Source organism: Galleria mellonella, unplaced genomic scaffold, assembly GCF_026898425.1.
Source record: "Galleria mellonella isolate WM207_F2 unplaced genomic scaffold, CSIRO_AGI_GalMel_v1 utg200, whole genome shotgun sequence".
Taxonomy (NCBI): domain Eukaryota; kingdom Metazoa; phylum Arthropoda; class Insecta; order Lepidoptera; family Pyralidae; genus Galleria; species Galleria mellonella.
Window position 1 is genome coordinate 2062785 of NW_026442034.1, and position 12971 is coordinate 2075755.

At 35.5% G+C, this 12971-nt stretch overlaps 1 protein-coding gene and 1 long non-coding RNA gene across 4 annotated transcripts in view; one reads left to right on the plus strand and one right to left on the minus strand.

The window, feature by feature from the left end:
• The window catches only part of LOC113519522 (zinc transporter 2-like), a 35718-nt gene extending 23596 nt beyond the window's left edge, over positions 1-12122 (minus strand). The window contains exon 1 of one of the 3 annotated variants that reach the window (XM_052894189.1): positions 11975-12122. In XM_052894189.1, the coding sequence (XP_052750149.1) occupies positions 11975-12060 (86 nt within the window). In that variant the 5' untranslated portion in view covers positions 12061-12122. Of the gene's footprint in view, positions 1-6377; positions 6779-11974 lie in introns of those variants that run through there. The other 2 variants (XM_052894188.1, XM_052894187.1) reach the window with 2 other exon arrangements.
• Positions 2860-5251, plus strand: LOC128200520 (uncharacterized). Its single transcript, XR_008252747.1, has 2 exons — positions 2860-3012; positions 4996-5251. It is a non-coding gene; the product is annotated as an uncharacterized LOC128200520 (long non-coding RNA).
• Positions 12123-12971: the final 849 nt, after the last annotated feature.

Consider the following 12971-nt stretch of genomic DNA (forward strand, 5'->3'; position numbering starts at 1 on the left):
TTTACGAAATAGACTGAGGGTGAGGTATTGCTAGTAATGCGAACTACCAATCCCATTGCCAGCAATATACGCTGTTCATTGCTAGCAATATACCCAATCAGGTCGACCTCCTCGCAGTTCCCCCTGGAAACTATCATGGTTAATTCCTGATGAATTCATGATGGGCTAACTGGCCTGTTTTCATTCTCATCTATCACCCTTCACTGGTGCTCCGCCAGCGTATCCCATTAGCGCAGGCGGAGTTACCGTTACCATACCATTTTCACCCATAAAAAAAATATACACTGTTAGGTCGACCTCTACATAGTTCTATAAACCAACGTATTGAATTCCAGATGTATGCATCACGATAGGCTAACTGACCTGCCTTTTTATTTTCACCTATCATCCCTCACTGGTACCCCGCCAGCGTATACCGTTATCAAAGGCGGGAATACCGTTCTATTTACATCCATTAAAAAAAAATGAAAGAGACTACTTCTAGATAACGTATTAAGATAAAATATATATCAGATTTTTAGTTAGACCTTTAGAAATAATCATTGATTTTACTGTCCTACATTTATGCAGCGTACTATGAATATCAAAGTGAGTATATATTACTAATGATAATTGTATATTATTTACATAGTATGTAAACAAGTTGCATTGAATAACAACTAGATCATAAATATGTTACTTACCTACTTATCTACATATGTATATATTATGATATTAATAAAGTAGGTTCTGATACATAAAATAATTATCGTTACAATTGTGACGTAAATTTAAATTTAGAATGCGGAATTAAAACATATAATCTCGCGTTCTAAATTCCTTCTAGACAGTTTTTTTTTTATTTAAACAGCTTTCTACTCTGCAAAAAAAAACTGCATCATAAATAATCATGAAATCAATATGGGATATACTTAGATTATATACATAAAGCATTGAGTGTAAAAAACAGGTCAACATTTAATCAGAAAAAGTGATTAAATGACCGGTTAAATTTGACACATATTTTTTTTTAATTAAATCGAAACGCGACCTTTTCTTTTTAATTATCAATTATATTCACAAGACTATTCTTTATATTTTTTAAAATGTACATTGTGGTATCACATCAAGCATGCATGGACAACTAAGTTGACCTGTTTTTTGCGAAGCAATTGTATGAAGACACTGTATTTATATAATATCTAACTTCATCACTAATAAAGAGCAGCCTTCCTCTTAAAACATCTCCAAAGCCTAACTGCGGTTGCCAATCCACCTGCCAAGCGTGGCAACTACTGGCAAAACCCCCAATAGTGGAGACTTATGTTCAACAGTGGACAGTTAAAGGCTGATATAATGATGATAAATCTTAAATCATTCTCTGATGTTAAAGTGTCAACGGTTTGGAATTGACAAATTTATGGTAAGCAGCAATTTTTTTACATTTAAGACTTGGCAGCATGGTCTCTGATCTTAGCCTGTTTCTCTGAGGAACGAATCCATCAAACAAAAATTATGGCAAGCTAATTTTCTAATTCGTTCGCCATATTTTTTTTACTATATGCAAAAGAGTGTCTCAGAATTTACTAAATTTTAATTTAGTACGGTTGAAAAATTATAATGTGATATTAACTTGTGATTTTTTTATACAACATAGAATGGCAAACAAAATGACGGTCCACATAAAGGAAAGTGGTAACCGTCATCTATACGAGTAGACATGAACAGTACCATAGACATAACAGATTATACTGTTTCGCCTATGATACCCCCCCCCCCCCATGCATTGCTATTATTAAGGACTAAGTTGCTATGTCTCTGTACCCTGTAAATTCATTGTCATATCCCACCCTTCTAATCGAAACACAGCCTTGCAAACACAACTGCTTCACGTTTAAAACACGAAAGGGACAGAGGCACCCAAGCAAACGACTTTTGTACAAAATCTCCCTATAATAAATATGTTCAATAACTTTAGTGTAAAAATTTTTAATTGAAATGTTTATTTCAATTCGAACAAGAAAAGACTAGTTTCCAAAGCCGTTAAAAATTTCCAAAAAAAAAACCGATTCACCAAGCCGCGATAAAAAATCCTTCACACGAAAGGAAATAAACAAATGAATAAGCCTAAGTAAATACATAAGAAAGACATTATACACATAAATGGATGACGTAAAATACGCATTATTTGCAATGATATTGTAATAAAAAATACCTAAATAATCATTAATTCGTTATAAAGACTATAATATAATGGGCGAAACAGTATGCTCTGTTATGTCCATGGTACTGCTCATGTGTATAGGCGACGGTTACCACTTTCCATCAGGTGGGCCGTCAGCTTCTTCGCCATTCTAAGTTGTATAAAAAAAAAATGAAAAAATAATCGAATTGAAACTAACAACATTTTAGTCATTTCATTAAATTTTCATTTATTATTATTATGGTATTTCACATATTATTATTATTATTATATTTGCCGTTAAATAAATAAATAAATAAGTGACTACTGTAGTAATTGGCAAGCGGGTTGTTAACCGACTTAGGTGATGTTTCAAGGGGGACGCTTCTGCCCATCATTAATTTCCCTTTGTCGCCTCTCACAACACCCACGGAAATCCCTCGAATTGGGGACCGGTAGACAGCAGAGGTCGCCAGTTCGGGGGCCGACCACATACTCTTTTGTTGCAGTATCCGGCCGTAGTACCTTCCTAATGTTCCTCAAATATTGCGTCTAAACTGCGCCCACCATTTATTTATTTATTTATGTACACTTTATTGTACCATTTATAAAATAGTAAACACATTTAACTGTAATAAGAAATGATACAAATGGCGGCCTTATCGCTAAGCAATCTCTTCCAGACCTTCTCTCAACCTTTGGGTAGAGAACATTGAGAAAAGAAAGAAAAACAAAGGGTAGGTTTACCCTCTTGTATAGGCATTCCGTCACCCGTATCCAATAGCGAGGACGGGATGCCTTAAATACTGTACCGCAAACCATAAAAAAAAAAACACCTACGGGAATAGAAGGTATGGCGCATTCTATGCCGGGACCATGTAATAATATGTATATATTATTATTTCACTTATATTAGTCAAATAATAATTAGTATAAGAAGAATTTCGATCGCCGGACAATCCAAACATTTGTATTGATGAGTGTGACTGTTTGTATTGGTTTGGAAGTTTTTTTTTTTAATAGATGATAATGGAATGGTAACACCGCCTGCGCTACCGGTATACACTGGCGGAGCACCAGTGAAGCATGATAGGCGAGGATGAAGTAGGATGAGGTAGGTAAGGTAGTTTCCAAGAGGAACCACGTGGAGGTCGACCTAATAAGGCATATTGCTAGCAATGGAGCTGTCAAACTCCATTGCTAACAATCCCTTTCCCCCCTGGTCTGGAAGTTGTCTATGTATAATATATATTTATTTAGAAAAAATAATTTATTTTGAGGCTAAACATTTTTTTAGTTTTTTTTTACCTATTTATTAACATAGATAAATAAAAATATATTAGGTATGTATAACTATGTATGGCCTATGTTCAGCAGTGGACAGTTTGTTTAATGGATGATAATGGTATGGTAATGGGGGGAACGGATTGTTAGTAGTGGGGAGGATAGTCCCCATTGCTATCAATATACTCTATCAGGTCGACCTCCACGCGGTTCCCCCTGGAAACTATCGTGACTTGCATTCGTCACGGTGGGCACGTCATTTACTGCCTTTTCATTCCCACCTATCATTCCTCACTGGTGTACCGCCAGTGTATCCCGTTAGCGCAGGCGAGGTTACCATACTATTTTCACCCATCAAAAAAAAATAAAAAGAAATGGTATGGTAATCCCGTCTGCGCTATCGGTTACTGTATGTTTTAATGCAATAATATAAGAGGAATACCAGTGAGGAATGATAGATGAGGATGAAAGCAGGTCAGTTAGCCCAACCTAACGAATTCAACTAGAATTTGTCACGACGGTTTCCAGGGGGAACCACGTGTAGGTCGACTTGACAGGGTATATTGCTAGTAATGGGGCTATTTGATCCCAATACTAACAATCCCTTTCCCCCCTGCAGTGATAAGTTAACAGCTGATATAATGACGATGATGATGTATAACTTTTTTTTATATACAACTTAGAATGGCAAACAAACTGACGGCCCACCTGATGGAAAGTAGTAACCGTCGCCTATAGACATGAGCAGTATCATGGACATAACAGAGTATACTGTTTCGCCCATGATACCCCCCCATGCGTTACCATTCCTGAGGACTCAGGTGTTATTCCTCTGTACCCTGTAAATTCACGCCATATCCCACCCTTCAAACCGAAACACAGCCATGCAAATACAGCTGCTTCACGGTTGAAACACGAATGGGACAGAGGTACCCAAGCAATCGACTTTTGTACAAAGTCTCCCTCTGGTATTCGTCATGATCATTATATTTATCAGCTGTAACTTTGCCCGTTTAAATTAGTATTATAATTATTGGACTTATATGTACATGTCTAGTTTGTAAATTTGCTGTGACTATAATTTTTTTTTACAACACAGGGGGCAAACTAGCATGCGGCTCACCACTTTTACCAGAGGGAGACTTTGTACAAAAGTCGATTGCTTGGGTACCTCTATCCCATTCGTGTTTCAACCGTGAAGCAGTTGTGTTTGCATGGCTGTGTTTCGGTTTGAAGGGTGGGATATGGCGTGAATTTACTGGGTACAGAGGAATAACACCTGAGTCCTCAGGAATGACAACACATGGAAGTTATCATGGGCGAAACAGTATATTGTGTTAGGTCCATGGTACTGCTCATGTCTATAGGCGACGGTTACCACTTTCCATCAGGTGGGCCGTCAGCTTGTTTGCCATTCTAAGTTGTATATAAAAAAATAAATAAATAACCTGATGGTAAGTGACTACCGCCGCCCATGATCACCCACAACACCAGCGGCATTGCAAGTGTGCTGTCGGCCTTTTAAAAAGGATTATGCTCTTTTCTTGAAGGTTATGTTGTCGTATCGGTTCGGAAATACTGCTGCTGGAAGTTGATTCCAAAGAGTGGTTGTGCGTGGAAAGGGCCTTGAAAAACGCACAATGGAAGACTACAACTCGTCCAAATGGTAGGAAAATAGTTTGAAACATATATTTTGAAACTGTGGTAACTTAGTTATAATATTGATCGTTTACTTGTATTATATTTACTATATTGTAACACATGACGTGTCAAAAATGGCTAATAAAATAAATATGAAATGTATAATTTTATTTTATTTTTTAACTGCTGAAAAATAAATAGTAACCCTGCCTGTGCTATCGATATATACCCGCAGTGCAACAGTGTTAGAACCCGTTACTAACAATCCCTCCCCCCACCCCATACCAGTAATGGAGATTTTGATGGAGTAAAGATAACTGATATGTGATCGCTTCTTTTACATTCTCGAATAGTTAATTAAACGAAAAGGGAAGCAAAAGATAATGAAAGTATAAGATCAGAGCAAGAGAACGTAAATTTTTTTTTTTGTAATGTCATACCTACATTGTAATAGCAAGCTTATATTTTTCTCAGGGTAGAGACCCATTCCATACCTAGCTATAACCTAGTAGTAGATTAAAAGATTCTAATGTCAATTTTGTACACAAAAAATATTATGACCATAATTTTTTTTTAAACCTTTTTCACTAATGTAATTTTAAGTACCAACGAAATAGATCTTGTTGTCTGGAATTAAATGTATTTTTTTTAATGGATGATAATGAAATAGTAACCTCACCCGCGCTATCTGTATACACCTGCGGGGCACTAGTGAAGGATGATAGGTGAGGATGAAGCAGGTCAGTTGGCCCATCGTGACGAATTCAACAAGAATTGTTCACGATGGTTTCCAGGGGGAACCACGTGGAGGTCGACCTAATAAGGTATATTGCTATCAATAGGGCTGTCAAACTCCATTGCTAACAATCCTTTTCCCCCCAATTAAATGAATTTGAATAACATATATTTTCAATCAATAAAAATATTAGGTTACACGAATAAATAAATATATTTTCTTTGCCAACTATGATTAGGTTAATATATATTCTTAAAGCATTTACAATTATTGCATTGCTTTAAAAAAAAATCTATCCCAATTATGATTTTAAAAATCATTCTTCCTAACATTGAAATAACATATGTAGATAACATAGTAAATACGTAAAACTGCTATTTGTCTACACACAATATAGCTAAGAATATTTAAAAGTATAATGGCTGTTATTTAAAATAGTATGAACGCGTATTCCATTTATTTAAATCATTCCACACCTTTCTGAACGCATTCTTACGTCTGTCAAAAGGTCATGCAGGTGGAAAAAAAAAATTCGTGAAACAATAATTTACTTACCCGTTCGCCGACTGTACACCCTGGTCCATAATTCTGTTCTGTACTAAACAACTGGGCGTCTCCATTTTTTCTGTTACGTGATGGTCCTCGGCATCTTCTAAAATAGCGGCACGATCCGCGTTACTATTATTCAATTTATCACTGGACAAACTCTTCGATCTGTACCTTGCGTTTATAGGAGCTAAATTCTTATCATTGAATGCACTAATTGTGAGACCGTTCAGTTTCGTATCGTTCTGATATTTATCGCACATTATATTAGTTGACATCTCGCTAAACTTAAACAAATAGCGCGCGTGTATAAAAACACAACGCCGAGCCTCAGACCGCAGTGGGAGCAGTCAATCTCGACTACTGATCACACTGCACTGACGTTACGAAGCTGAATCCAAATGTTTTGCCAGGCGCTGACAAAACAATTCCATTCGACCGATCCGCGGCGACATTGACGCCTATTGTGTTCAGGCCTACCTACTATTTATTTTAAATATTCGTGTAGTGCGATCGCCAACGGCATTATATGATAAAAAAAAAAGACTTCTTTACAAATTTGTGTTAAACTCGGGCTATTGTGATACATTCATAGATCTATTGTGGCAGATAAACAATGACGTTTCTCTTCAACTAGACTTCTTAAATGAGGAAGTATTGAAAAAAAAGAGCGGAACTTAATTTCTTAGATTGATGAACTAAAGGAACACAAAACTATTAGCTTTTATTTACTTCCTAAACCACAAATTAACTATGTTTAGGTTTTTTAACTATTGGGTTATCAAAGCTACTAAGCAGTTTTTTTTTCTAATAGTTTTTTTTTTATGAATTTTTAATACCGCCTGCGTTAACAGTATACACTAGCCCTCTTATACACGTATGAAACACAAAGTAAAACCGGATTATTTTTATTCCAAGTAACAAAACAATATTAGCCAATTTTTATATTAATAAACACGGAATAACGATTGAGTAAGTTAGTCCAACGTTACTCTCGGAGTAAAAGTTAAACCCGGTCACCAGGTAGTTTAGCGATGGAATAAGGGTGTACTTTTAAAGGATCAGTTGTTTTATGGCCCGGTCGCATATTCGCATATTTAGTTTTCAGTCTTTGTGTAGGAACTTTTTATAATTTGTCGTTATGACGTGCTGTAATTTGTTTAAGTTAAATAAAATGGCTAGAGATTAATTTTACAATGATTTGAGGCTTATAGAAAAAATAAATGGGATTACGAATCTGCCAAACTGGACTCCGTTAATTAGTTTGTAGATTAAGAAAATATAATAAAAAAATACTATTATTGCCTTTACATTATATAAAACAGAATCTTTACGAGTAGGTACGATAAACATAAAATATATTCAGAATCATAAAACATTTTCGTTGCCTAAATTACCCTCACATTACTTGGCGTTGGTGTTACAAAGTAGATACATTTCATTTCATTTTGTACTGTCTATTTTGATGTAAAAACTAACTTTGCTAGGTGGCTATTGTCACTTATTTGTTTCACAGAATAACTAGTGTACTTTTTTTTTTATTTTTTGGTCTAATTTTAAGATTTAATATGTGCTAGTTGTTAAGCCATCACATTTTGTAAGATCTATGTGTATACTTGAATCGTGCTGTATGTATCGAATCAGAATAAATAAATTAATGAGACAATTATATAGAAATCGTAAGAATCCATTGGAAGAGCTTCAAGAAGATGAATTCAAATCCAAATATAGATTTTCCCGGTCTACTGCAGTTTTCATCATTGATATGGTAAAAAATGATTTTTCAGGTGATGCAAAATGCTTTTATACTTTCGTATAAATTTGTTTTGAGGCGAGACGGTAGGAGTTACCAGAGGGAGACTTTATACAAAAGTCGATTGCTTGGGTACCTCTGTTCCATTCGTGTTTCTGCCGTGAAGCAGTTGTGTTTGCATGGCTGTATTTCGGTTTGAAGGGTGGGATATGGCGTGAATTTACTGGTTACAGAGGAATAACACCTGAGTCCTCAGGAATGGCAACGCATGGGGGTTATCATGGGCGAAACAGTATACTCTGTTATGTCCATGGCACTGCTCATGTCTATAGGCGACGGTTACCACTTTCCATCAGGTGGGCCGTCAGCTTGTTTGCCATTCTAAGTTGTATAAAAAAAAAGTTATCTAGCCGTTAGGCATTATTATGATATAATCAATATATCATCATCATAATCATCTCAGACATTACCTGTCCACTGCTGAACATAGTCCTCCCTCATTGACTTCTATAAAGAGCGGTCCTGAGCCACCTTCATTCACTGACCCCTTATAATGTATTTGAGGTCGTCACTCCATTTCACTGCGGTTGGCCGCATGGTTCTTTCAGCTATTGTCTATTGTCACTTTGCTTATCCTTCAATCAGGGTATTTCTCTGTCGAACTAACAACAATATTGTGCAGTGACATTCCTCTACAATCTGAAAGATTATTAATTTTCGCCAAGCCCTCTTTAATTTTGTTTTTTTTTTTTTTTTCCTAATATTTGAGGTATAATTTTATTCATATTAAACAAGGTGAATAAAAAATTGAGTGTTGTGTGAATGTTTAAAAAATCTTGAAAATAGACTAAAAGGCATGACATAATAGACATGCAAACGGGAGTTAAAATATATTGCGAAAAAGAACCTTTACAGTTTGCATGTGCTCACAGAATAAAAATACAATATACGGTTACCACTTTCCATCAGGTGGGCCGTCAGCTTGTTTGCCATTCTAAGTTGTATAAAAAATACCGAAACAAATACTGAGAATAAAAAACACCATAGTACATTGCGAATTCAAATTAGTAAGCATGGATAATATGGATCAAAAGTATGTTGTCCAATATTATTCTTTGGATAACCGACTTATAATATATTCGTAATGATACCAGTATATAGATTGTAACTAAAATATAGATATTGTAATATGTTACCCATCTCTACACAGTAGTATAAAGTCTAATTCTAATCTTTAACGCTAGAATTATTTATTCTAAACTTCATTTTTTTATCATAAATTTACCCCATTCGGAAAGCAGTTTTATCTGAGAAGCATAAATTAGAACATAGCTCTATAGTTTTTATTTCAGCATTAAACATTTAAAAAAAATTAAGGCAAGACGAGGATAACTTGTATATAAAATTCAATCAGCCTACTTAATTATGGGCTAATATGCTCCTCTTATGGGAAGCGACACGTGTCCAACGGTGGAATGTTAAATGGTGTTATGTTGAGGATGATATCGAGTTACATTCGCACCTGTCCATCTTATCAAATAAGTTCCACGTAACCATTTACCGTGAATATTAAAATGCCGTAGCGTAGTTTCCGAGGCTGGACACTTGACCTCAAAACGACGTGATTGGCGTTGGCATAGTAACTTAATGAAAATTAATCATATATTGTTTTAGTTGCTATGTATTCTATAAGTTTATACAAGATCCTTGCCCTATTTTTCTTTGTAGGTGTTTAAAACAAAAATTACCATTCAACGATGCCATTTTAAATCGAACACTTGCGTACTTCAATGTAAATCCAAATTAAATATTTTTTTTTTATATCTCAAAGTTGGCAAACAAGCACAGCCCGTCTAATGGTAAACGGTCACTGTAGCCTAGTGTTTTCTAAAGTGTAAACCCTTTGGGGGGTCGCAAAGCCTCTATAAGGGGGTCGCGAAAAGTACCGCAGTAAAAAAAGTTATTAAGATAGATTTATCAAGAATAGAATGATAATTAAAACATTTTATTTTTGTATGTTAATTTCAATTAACAAATAAATAAAAACCAAACTCGTCCATGCAGGGGGGAAAGGGATTGTTAGTGATGGAGACTGAGAATCCCATTGCTAGCAATATACCCAAACCAGGTCGTCCTCGCGGTTCCCCTGGAAACTATTATGGTTAATTCCTGATGAATTCATCATGATGGGCTAACTGGCCTGTTTTCATTCTCATCGATCACCCTTCACTGGTGCTCCGCCAGCGTATCCCGTTAGCGCTGACGGGGTTACCATACCATTTTCACTCATCAAAAAAAAAACTCGTCCATGCACAAATAAAAAAAACTTCACCCAGTAAAGTAGTAGAGCGGGAGTCACATTTTTTCATACTAAGGGGATCGTGTCATGAAAAAGGTTGAAAAACACTGCTATAGCCTATGGACACCAGCAATACTAAAGGTGTCACGTGAGCGTTGTCGACCCAGAAGAAACCTAAATACACCCTTTTTGAAGAACTCCATACTATAGGGAAAACCTCGGCAGGGAACTCATTCCATAGCCTGAGCGTTCATGGGAAAAAAATCTCTGAAACTGCACTGTACATGAGGCTGAAGCGTATAAGAACGAAAAAATATTGGGATCGATTCTGAGACGACATTTCTATAAATCTTTATTATAAAGACCAATATGAACTAAATTTTTAATAAATTAAAATTAAAATTTTAGTTTACGATGGTCCATAAAATAGTAATTTGGGCAATTATCAAATTCAGATATCGTCATAGTCGTAGAATACTGACGGATCTGACAAATATTACATATAAAGATCCGTCATTATTCTACGACTATGACGGTATTAAGTAAAGAGATAAGATTAATAAAATAGTACCTCAGAATTAGCCCTACTGGCTTTAAATTACAGCAAATAAACCATATTGTTTATAATGGTCAAAATTAAACCAGAATTTAGAAAAAAAAAGCAGATCAGTCCAAACTAAAGGGAAGAAGAGAAAATCAGGAATTCGTTCTTTTTGAAATTTCTTAAAAAAGTGTGGCCTAAAAACTTTTCCCTTCTAAACCTGAAAATCTTTTCTCATCCTGAGAAAAGACCACGATAAAAATAATTGTATATAAATCCTCTATCGTCTATTGAGTTACCTGTTATCAGAGGAAATTTGTATGCAAAAGTAGTCTGCTTGGATATCCCTGTCTATTCCTACCGTCAAACAATTGTCCTTGCTTGGAGATGGTTTGATTTGACCAGTAAAATTTCAGATCACGGAAACATTGCAACGCATGAAGGGTATCCTAGGCGGCACAGTAAGTGTACTGTGTCACCCATGATACCCTTCATGGGCATAAAAAAGTATATTATGTTATTTTTTATGTCTATAGGCAACGGATATTATTCGCCATTTCATAATGGTTAAAAATCTAGAAAGTTCCCCAGTTATTTCCGTAACTATACAAATTACATGAAACTGTTGTTTTTTTTTTTACACAATCATCTATTACGTTGTTTACCAACGTGGGTCCCACGCCCCACAGGCGGGCAATTAAAAAATGGACTCTAAGCGATTTTAACCCTCTTGCTCCGAACCATTTAAATGTTACAAGTAGATATCGGTGTCAAATTTAACAACAAAAAAAAAATGTAAATTAATAAAAATGCTGTAAATATTTATTAGGTATAATTTTGTTTGACGTTACCAAAATATCAACTGGGCGATTAGAGTCGTCAAGTAAACTTTGTCGGAAAAAATTATGTATGGGGGCATAAAAATTTTAGAAATGTTCAAGCGGGACATGGCACAATAAAGGTTGGGAAACAGTGATCTATTACATTATTAGTTTTGTTATACTATGACTCACCTAGCAACTATGTCACTGTCAAGACAATAATTTTCAATCTGGTCACATCTAATGAGAGTTATGTTACCTTCACTGTACCGAGCCATCTATAGTCACTTCTTATTCTCACTTTTCATTAACAACTTCAAACCTAGTCTCACATAGCCCATAGAACCATAACAGGCATAAACTATAACACAACTAAATTTCTTATACATTAACACTTTATTTTATACAAAATAAAACTACCAAATTCGTACTATACGTTACCGACGTTCTCACTTGTAAATTAGTAATGCGCAGTCTACATTAGCGAAATATGAATTAAATTATTCTTAATAACTCTTATTGCTTTAATATTAAAAGATATAATAAATATAACAATGTTATATATATAAATTTGCAGGCCACGGATCGTCTTCATTGCTGATTCGTTACACACTTGTAAAAGTATATACGGTAAATAGTTTGCGGAATGTTGACGATTGTTTGGAAAATTCACTTTGTTCCACGGAGACTATATTGGCGCGGCACGCGGCACATTGTCTCCAATTAATCGTGGTCTATTCTCTTAAAGGCTTGTTGTACTTGAATGAAGAGGTTAGATACTTGCTAGTACTCGAACGAGTATCAATAACCCACGAAGTTGTTTGTAGAAAGAAGCCTTCAAAGCATTTACACTAAGTCAATATAGACAAGAAAGTGATAATATTAAAGAATACAGTACTGTCGTAAACACAACGTCCGCCTGCCCCTCGACTTGGGGGGAAAAGGTTTGTTAGTAAAGGAATCTAGCTACCCGATTGCTAGCAAAATACCTTATCAAGTCGACCTCTATACTGTTCCTCCTAGTGGAAACCTTTGTAGTTATTTCTTGTAGATTTTGTCACGATGAGCGCCCAACGATTTATTCGCAGTTTGAGTGTCGAATGGTCAACACTAGGCTCCGAGCGGCGACCTACCTTAATTTGCCTGAAGATGCCTCATCTAAAAATAAAACGTGTGTCGCAAGATATGC